The sequence below is a fragment of the Prionailurus viverrinus genome, chromosome B1 (genome assembly GCF_022837055.1).
Source record: "Prionailurus viverrinus isolate Anna chromosome B1, UM_Priviv_1.0, whole genome shotgun sequence".
In the NCBI taxonomy this organism is placed as follows: Eukaryota; Metazoa; Chordata; class Mammalia; order Carnivora; family Felidae; genus Prionailurus; species Prionailurus viverrinus.
In genome coordinates, this window is record NC_062564.1 from 74,128,744 (window position 1) to 74,138,440 (window position 9,697).

General features: G+C 44.6%; 1 protein-coding gene across 3 annotated transcripts in view; it reads right to left on the reverse strand.

Annotated features, from left to right (window-relative positions):
- Positions 1-4,550: 4,550 nt before the first annotated feature.
- Positions 4,551-9,697, reverse strand: part of TMEM131L (transmembrane 131 like) — a 169,796-nt gene continuing 164,649 nt past the window's right edge. The window contains exons 32-35 of one of the 3 annotated variants that reach the window (XM_047855381.1): positions 9,372-9,492; positions 8,250-8,338; positions 6,180-6,319; positions 4,551-4,962 (exon numbers count right to left, since the gene is read on the reverse strand). In XM_047855381.1, coding sequence (XP_047711337.1) covers positions 4,687-4,962; positions 6,180-6,319; positions 8,250-8,338; positions 9,372-9,492 — 626 coding nt within the window. In that variant the 3' untranslated portion in view covers positions 4,551-4,686. Of the gene's footprint in view, positions 4,963-6,179; positions 6,320-8,249; positions 8,342-9,371; positions 9,493-9,697 lie in introns of all 3 variants that reach the window. The other 2 variants (XM_047855380.1, XM_047855382.1) reach the window with 2 other exon arrangements.

Here is a 9,697-nt window from a genome sequence, read left to right on the forward strand (position 1 = left end):
CACAGAAATGATTATTTTGAAATGTTAATTTGAATTGGCATAAATATTATAGTACAGTATATGTATTTTAACTAAGTTGTATTTTAAAGGTGACTTTTATAATACTTGTCTAGTATTTCAATTAATCGTAATTAGACTGGCTTGCATTTTATACGCTGGCTATACAAGTATTTAAAGACATTCTTATGTGCCTTTAATCCTAGCCCGAGTAATTACTACATACCTCATTTTATAGGGTTTTTATTAGGGAATGTTTAGTGAAAGTTTCACTTTGCCTTTGCCTTAAAATTATGTCCTTTTATAGCGTGATGTAAATTTTACTTGGACTTTAGTATTTGTTGTTAACACGCTTACTTTTCCCCATTGTTAAATAAAGTATACTTTCCCTTCATATTTAATTAAAAATTTGGGGGGGGGGATGGAGACAGGGTAATAGTAGTACATGCTTATAATAGACGATACAAAAGAAAATGAAAAGCACTCATAATCCACCCACCAGATAGTGCATCATTCCCTCCAATCCATAGCCTGCTGTATACAACTATCATATTCATACTGTATAAAATACCCATATTCATATGCAAGCAACTGTCCATATTCATACTCTACATAACTTTGTATCCTGCTTCTTTTCACTGCATATGTCATGGTCTTACAATTTTTTGGAGGCCTCCCAGAATTTTGTTTTAAATGTTTATTTATTTTGAGAGAGAGCGTGTGCTTGTGCACCAGCAGGGAAGGGGCAGAGAGAGAGAGGGAGAGAGAGAATTCCAAACAGGCTCTGAGCTGTTGGCACAGAGCCCAATGTGGGGATCTCACCAAGTGTGAGATCATGACCTGAGCCAAAATCAAGAGTTGGACGCTTGACCGACTGAACCAAGCAGGCGCCCTGAGGCTTCCTAGAATTCTATTATTTGTATGTACTATAATTTATTTATTTTTTCTTAAGTAGACTCCATGCCCAGTGTGGAGCCCATTGTGGGGCTTGAACTCACAGTCCTGTGATCAAGACCTGAGCTGAGATCAAGAGTCCAACACTTAACCGAATGAACCACCCAAGCACCTGTACTATAAACATTCCTATTGTAGAACATTTATTTTCAATTCATCACTGTTGTAAACATTGATGAATATGCTCACACATCACTTGTGCTAGGCAGAATAATGATTCTTCTGTACCAAAGAAGTCCACATCCTAAGCCCCAGAACCTGTAAAAACACAAAAAGGACTTTGAAGATGGACTAAATTAAGGACCTTGAGATGGGGGGATTATCTGGGTGGGCCCAATCTAATCACATGGGTTCTTAAAATAGGAGAACCTTTCCCAGTTGAGATAATAGAGATGTAACAATGGAAGCAGGGTCAGATGCTACATTGATGGCTTTGAAGATGGAGAAAGGGGACCACGAGCAAAGGAATGTGGGTGGCCTCAAGAAGCCAGAGAAGTCAAAGGGAGAAAGCAAATTCTCCCCCTCGAGCCTCCACATGGGAATAAATATAGTGTCTCCAAAATGATTTTAGCCCAGTGAGACTTGTGTGGGATTTCTGCCCTACAAGACTGTAAAATAATAAATTTGTGTTGTTTTCAGCCGCTAAGTTTGTGGGAATTTTTAATGGCAGCAATAGAAAACTAATACCGGATTTTTGCGCACATCTTTTACTCTTTCCCGTAGGAATCGACTCCTAGAAGTCTTTAAAGTCCCTTATATTGCCAATGAATTTATAACATCAGCAATGTGTAAAAGTGCCCCACCCCATTTGCCCTCACCAACCCTGAAACTCAATTTCCTGCATATCCTGTTGTTTCGTTGAAATTGATGATAGTAATGATAACCAAATACTCATAGCATCCAATGGAACACTTACACTCACTCATTCAATCCTCACAACTCTGTGAGGTATGGTACCATTGCCACCCCCATTTTACAGAAGAGGGAGCGGAGACATGGAGAAGGTAGGAATGTGGTACAGCTGGAGTTAGACCCCAGGAAGTCTGGCCCCAAAGGGCACGCTCTTTAATAAGTGTTCCATTCAAATCGAAGGTCCCAAAGGGAAGGATCAGTCTTTTTCTACCTCCTTGATTACTCGAGTGATTGTCAAGTTTTCCCCGGTGTTACCGTAATCGTGTGGCAACAGTAGTCGTGAAGAGCTCTAAGCAGAGATTGACATCTAAGAGTTCACTCAGTCTGTAAAGAATCGCGGTAACATTTTCTCCTACCTTTGCTGCTTTGCTGGTGGCCCTTTGCTTCTCTCTCAACCACAGAATAATTGGAATATTCTCTAATAATTAAGACTCACTTCCACTGCCAGATCACTGTGAACCACCCCCTCCCCATTCCTTTACACCCACTACTATAGAATGGATACCACACCAGGTGCTAGAGACAACAGTGGACCGGACAAGAGGGGACGGCTGTATTAGGCCTGATGCCATAACACAGACCCTTACGAGAGTCAGGAGTCCAGGCCTCAATGCCAGCGGGTGAAACAAGGAAGAGGAAGGCCACACCCCTTCCATTAGGGGCACAATCCAGAGCAGGCAACCTCGGTTTGCTCACATGACAGACAGCCACTGCTTTTAGTCTTGGGGCTGAAGGATCTTCCAAAGTTAAGACGTTTACTTTCTCTTGTGTATAGTAGAATAAAAACTTACTTTGGTTTCTCGCGTTTTCCTGACGTAAAACTGGGGGATCAATGAAAGTAGAAAAATAGATTAGATCGACAATCATCCTGAACAGAATGTGCATCTAATGTCTCACTGTCTCCAGTGCGAGTTTTGAATTTGACTCTGAAAATGCTTTGGGGCTGTTTCATCTTATTTTGTTGTGTGGTTAATACTTAACACAAAACTTACCATTTTCATTTTGGAGCAAGCAGCCCAGCGGCATATGGGGTACTTTCACACTGCTGTGCGGCAACACACCATCCATCGCCCCAAGTTTCATCTTCTCAAACGAAAGCCGCACACCTTAGGGGCGCCTGGGTGGCTCAGTCGGTTGAGCGTCCGACTTCGGCTCAGGTCATGATCTCATGGTCCGTGAGTTCGAGCCCCACGTCGGGCTCTGTGCTGACAGCTCAGAGCCTGGAGCCTGCTTCAGATTCTATGTCTCCTTCTCTCTCTGTCCCTCCCCCGTTCATGCTCTGTCTCTGTCTCAAAAATAAATAAACATTAAAAAAAAAAAAAAGCCGCACACCTTAGACGACAACTCCCCCCAGCCCCGGTCCACTTTCTCCGGGAATCTGACTGCTCTGGGTACCTCATGTAGGTAGAATCGTACAGTAATTGTCCTTTGACTGGCTTAGTCCATTTAGCATAAAGTTTTCATGGTACATCCACGCTGTGGCAGCATCAGAATTGCCCTCCTTTTTGAGGCTGCGTATCCCATGGTACGTCTGTACCCTGCTTTGATTATCCGTTCATCTGTCAGTGGACACTTAGGTTGTTTTCACCTTTCAGCCGTCGTGAATGATGCTGCCAGGAACATGGGTGTGCCAACATTTGCCTAAGTCCCTGCTTTCAATTCTTTGGGGTATATACCTAGACCCTAAATTATGTTAACGTTATTCAACACTGCGGGTGGGAGATCTGCTTTACCCAAATCGGGATTCTAACTCGGCAACCTGAGTAGTTTCTAGCAGCTGTGCATGCCTGGAGGCGTCCCCTACAGAAGGGCAGTGCCTGGTTTACAGTACACTGGTCCTCCTTGTCCCAGGCTCCCGACGACCGCAACAAAGGGAAACTGAACGCAAACATTGCCAGCACACCTCTCAAAACTCTCTCCCACTGAATTTCCAATAAAGACAAAACGCAATGTAAAAATAAGACACTTTTATTCAAAGTTAAGAATGTTTTCCAGGTTGACACACGTACATAGATAATTCCACCATCTTATGGATTTCTAAAATCACTGACAGGCAGATACGAACCGGTCTGGCAAACACGGGTCAGCCACCTAACTCCCGAGTTTTTGTATTTGCACTAAGCCTGCTCACTCAGAGGGAAACCACTGGCCGGAATGTCCCTGCTGCTTTTGTTGCCCCCAGACTGGCATGACGGAGGGGAGGGAACGCTCCTGCTACACTGAACGGGCAGAACAGCGCTAGGCTCTCGGCTCCGCCCAGCGGCCATGACCGCCAGGACCGGAAAGAGCCACCCTGCACCCCCAGCAGGGTCTGTCCAGGCCCGTGAGCATGCTGCTCAGCGGGGCTTCCCAACCAGCCGTTCTCCACACTGGCTGCACAGTACCGTCAATGGGGAACCTGAAACAAAATCCAGATGGCCTGAGCCCCGTGAGAATCTCTGGGAAGGCCACCGGATAAAGGTCATCTCTGAAGTTCCCTGGGGGTGGGGGAGGGGGGGGTTCCGAAGCTGTGGAGAAACATAGCAGCCCTTTCTTTCTCAACTCTTACCTTCTTGGAAGTCTCTCTTATTCTGATTTCAAACATTGGGCATGTCAGACACACTTGTGAAATGATGAACTTATGCCACATGGATGCTAACGTCTCTAGCAGGGATTTGCAATGGGTTTAAAAAAACAGAGCACCTGGGTTTCATTAAAAAAATTTATTTTCATATAAAAGTGCCAAAATATCCACCAATGTCATAATCTATCTCAGCAACCAGTTTACGCTAGTAATCAAAACACAAGCCTCTTTATTCACATTGTTTAGAAATCAAATCCTTTTCACACATTCCCACAGTAGCTGGAGTCTCTAGACAGCGGGAAGCTTGCGCTCCTATCTGCCGTGGTAGTCCATATGTCCAGGTTCATATAGGCACGAAACGGGTTAAACCCCGGGTAGTACTCCTTGCACATGACAGCCTGGTTTTCCATGTGAGTCGAATGTTCCGTGGTGGGACTGATGGGGCAGCAACTTTCATATACATCACTCTGCGGGGCCCAGATGGAACCAAAAAGTCCAGACATTGGAGACAAGCTTCGGGTGCTTGTGAGGTAGGGCTGGAGTGTACATGAGGAGAGAAAAAAAATGTTTTTATTTTTTAAAAATATTCATGTTTGAGAGAGACAGAGGAACGGAGAGAGGGGGAGACAGGATGCAAAGCGAGCTCTGTGCCGATGGCAGAGAGTCAGTGCGGGGCTCGAACTCATGAACTGCGAGATCATGACCTGAGCTGAGGTCAGACACTTAACCGAGGCTAGGCATCTAGGCCACCCGGTGCCCCAAGAAATGTTTTTTTTTTTTAAATAGAAGGCTTGGGGCACCTGGGTGGCTCAGTCAGTTAAGTGTCTGACTTTGGCTCAGATCATGATCTCGTGGTCCATGGGTTCAAGCCCTGTGTCGGGCTCTGTGCTGACAGCTCAGAGCTGGAGCCTACTTTGGATTCTGTGTCTGCCTCTCTCTCTGCCCCTCCCCCACTTGCACTGTCTCTCTCTCTCTCTCTCTCTCTCTGTCTCTCTCTCTCTCTCTCAAAAATAAATAAACATTACAAAAATTTAAAAACACAAGCCTTAGAAAGGCAACATCAAGGTCGAATGCTTACCAGTGGACACCACAGTGGTAGCAATCCAAGATACTTGTAAGTTATTAATATTCTCAACCATCTGGGTTGCTTCAACTCCATTTTTCTCAAATGGAGTGATGTGAAATCCTCATCTAACTGGAATAAACTTATTTTCAACCCAAGGAAAGACCCACACAGGTCAAATGCCCTCAATCTATAAGAACTGTCTTGAGGGGCATCTGGGTGGCTCAGTCAGTTAAACGTCTGACTTGGCTCAGGTCATGATCTCGGGGTCCGTGAGTTCAAGCCTCATGTCGGGCTCTGTGCTGACAGCTCAGAGCCTGAAGCCTGCTTCAGATTCTGTATACTCCCCCTCTCTCTGTCCCTCCCCCATTTGTGCTCTGTCTCACTCTCTAAAAAATAAATAAATGTTAAAAAAGAAAAATTAGTGTCTTGAATGGATGTGAAAGGAAGAAGGTGTGGGACTTTTAGGCTCAGAAGGGTGCTGACAGGCAGGAAGCCCTCAGGACCCAGTCACAGAGGGCTTCCTGGCCCCAATTCAATTTTATCTACAGACCATCACCCTGACTTCTGTGATCTACAGGAACCAAGCCAGGCTTTGGCTGATCTGAACCTAACTCTGAAATTAAGGGAGACCAGGATTAAAGCAGCACCAGAAGGAATTTGCAACTGCCCCAGGGTCACAGCACTAACCGGAGAATTGAGGAGACTGGCATGTCCCCAGGCAGTCGGCATATTGGGCGGGGGACTCCAGGTAGACTGAGAGTTGTGATCCATAACATCTGTCTGAATTTCGGCAGGACAAGGGAAGCCATTGGGGTAATTCATGTTTTCTACAAAGAATGGGAGACAACAACACAGGTAAACATTTTCATGGCAAGATCTGCATTCTTACTCTTGGGCCAAAAACTTTCAAGGCCTTACTATATTGACAAGTCAAAGACAGGTATAAATACTCACCCCATGAGGACCAGGAGGCCCACTGTCATTCTCAGGGTTAAAACTATTTATCAGATACACTACCTGGGAAGCCCTCAGTGAGGAAGGTCTTCCTCTGGACTTGATGTTCTGTATTTGACAATTTGATGGGAATCTTTCTAATAAACACTACCGCAGATTGGAATCATGTCAAGAGTCTTACTAGTCCTCAACATTTTCCTTTATTACCTGCCATGCTAACCTCATGCTTCCAAAACCTATATATGTTTTTTTCCTATACATAAACAGTTATGGTAAAGTTTAATGTACTAACTAGGTACAGTAAGAAATTAATGACAATAACTAATAAAATAGAAAAATTATAACAAAAGTTATGTGAATGTGCTCTCTTTTTCTCCTTCCCTCTCAAAAGATCTTACGGTATCGCAGTCACCCTTCTTGTGATGATAGGAGATCATAAAATGCCCATGTAGGGAGATGAGGTGAAGTAAACGACAGACATTGTGACATAGTGTTAGGCTAGTTATCGACCTTCTGACAATACGTCAGGGGTCAGGGGGAGGATCATCTGCTTCTGGATGGCGGCTGGCCCCAGGTAACTGAAACAGAAGAAAGCACGACCGGCTCACAGGGTGCCGCTGTCACGAACACAAGCCCCACCAGCACAGGAAGAAAGTTACCACAGCACCCCCCAGTGGTTAGCATGGAGCAACGCATACATTACAATCGGGGGAAGTACATCTAATATACTGCTTACACCTTCCCTGAAAAGGCATGAGAAATCATGATCAGACTGTAATGTAGAATCAGAACACTCTGCAGTTTATCTTTTTGCATAGCTCTTATTGTTTACTATTACCGATGCTTGAGCCCAAGCATCTGTAATTTCCCAGAATTTCCCCTCCTAGCTCTGTTCCTTCCTTCTGCAGCACCACCCAAGGGCAGAAGAGTCAGGACTTGCTGAGGAACAAGCCCATAAATGCTCGCATTTCACATGGGGCTTGCCTGCCTCAAAAGTTCAGCAAACATCTAAGGCCTCAGCCTCCCAATGGATCATCTACAATCTTAGGTCCACATAAATCCAAATGACCCAGTTCTACCAAATGGGAAGGGCTAAATAGGTTAGAGTTATCTGTAGAAGCCCCCAGACATCCAGGTGGAAAGGGCTTTTCGAGGCCATATAAAACTATACATGGCAGGCATGCACAACTGAACCCACATGAAGCCACTCAGCAGCTTCCTGTAAGGTCGTTCTCCACGGTTGCTCACTGTTAAGGGCACATTCTTAACAAACAAACAAATAACAACAATAAAAAAACCAAGCTCACGGACGCAGAGAACAGACTGGTGGTTGTCAGAGGCAGGGGTCGGGGCTGGTGGGGAGTGGGGTGTATGTGAAATGGGTGAAGGTTCTTAAGAGGCACAAACTCCCAGTTAGAAGATGAAACCAGCCCTGGAGAGATAATGTGCTGGCATGGTGAGGATAGCTGACCACACTGTACTGTGTATTTGCAAGTCGCCGGGAGAGACCCCGAAGGTTTTCATCACAAGAGAAAACCTTTGTAACAATGTACAGTGACAGACGGTAACCAGACTTACTGTGGCGATCACTTCCCAATATTTACAAATATGGAATCATGATGTTGTTCACCTGAAACTAAAGAACGTTCTACACCAATTATATCAGTTGTTTTCAAAAAGGTACTCTTCTGCAATTAGTGCCTTAGACAGACTTAGACCTTAGACTTCAACCTTAGACAGACTTCCTGCTTTGACTTTCTGAGAGTAAAAGAATGGCACTGGGATTGTTCGAATAGCTTTTACCTTCCGGAAAGGCATTATAATCATTCAGTTCCAACGGACAGTACACACTGGGGAACTGGCCTTCACAAGTCGCGCTCCAATCAATGAAACTGCTACAAAAAACAAGAGGTGTAGTCTCAGAAATAGGATGTCAAAAGATCAAGTAAAGAAAGGAAACCGATTTTATTGCCCAGCATCCTAATCACTGCTAATTCCTCAATTTTGGAAGATAAAAGATGTACTTTCTCAAGTCTCGGGATCAAAGACTTACTAACTGAATGCTCATCATCAATGACACAGCCTTGCAGGCTGGACGGTCAAACTAGGAGCACACTTCCTTTATAACCAGGTTTGTGAAGTCTAACCGGAGGCAGGATCCAAGGCCATGGCTTTATGAGCACTCTGGAAGAGTGACCGTGCTACCCTGAGGGTCTCAGCAAACACCTGACGGTCGTGTTATAAAATATCCACCTTTGCTCAAAGCAAGGCCAGCACTCACCTTACGTAAATCACAACCATAGAGACTATGATTCACGATAGACACTTCAATCACTGTTACAAACTGGATTCTCATTATAGATAGAAGGAAGTAAATACCACTATAACAAGCTGAACCAAAAAAGAAAACTTCAAACAGATTCTGTGATTAAACACAGATAGCAACATTTTCTCAAGTTTTCATAATTGAATGCCATTAATATCCAACAGCAAAATTAAAAAACTGCTATAATGTAACTACTTTTCAATACTCAAATTATTTGAGCTTTCTTAACACTTTAAACGTGTTCATGATGAACACCATGGAAAAATGGAAATCTTTGCTCTGCTAGGTGGTAGAAATTCTGAGTGATTGTTTTTTCAGACTTGCCTCTCTTAATCCGTCTTTCCAACTTAAAAAGGAAGGTAATCACGTGGCCAACAGCTTTGTTATTTTTATTTCCGTTCATGTTTCTCTCAATCCGTGCTTTGTTATTTTCTGAGACATCACAATGCGACTCCAAAAGACAGGAAACACCCAGCTAAGGTGCACTGGGGAAGAAGCCTGGCCCCCAGTTGTGTAAGGCCTGCCTAACTGACTGAACTCAAATGCCCACGGCAAGCCCTCAGGCTAAGCAAGGCAAGGACCAGAGGAGAGAGCTGTACCTATTATGCACGGGGGCGGGGCCCTGCATCACGCCAGGCATGCTGTTCTCCATGGCACAGTTGTAGCTGCTTGTCACACACATGGGCTGCGTGGGCCATAGGTCTCCAGGTGGGTAAAGACCTAAGGAAGAGAACAAGGCCTCTCAGTCTACCTTCTTCCCCCTTGGCCTTCATCCCACCCTCCTTGCAGGACCAGCTCAACTTCCCTTCTCTCTTTCAAGAAAACACTCCCTGAATATCACCCACACCCACACACATGCCGATCACTTCTATCTTCCCCAACCCCTTTCAGGATATACTTTCAAGATATGAAGTAGAAAGATGGC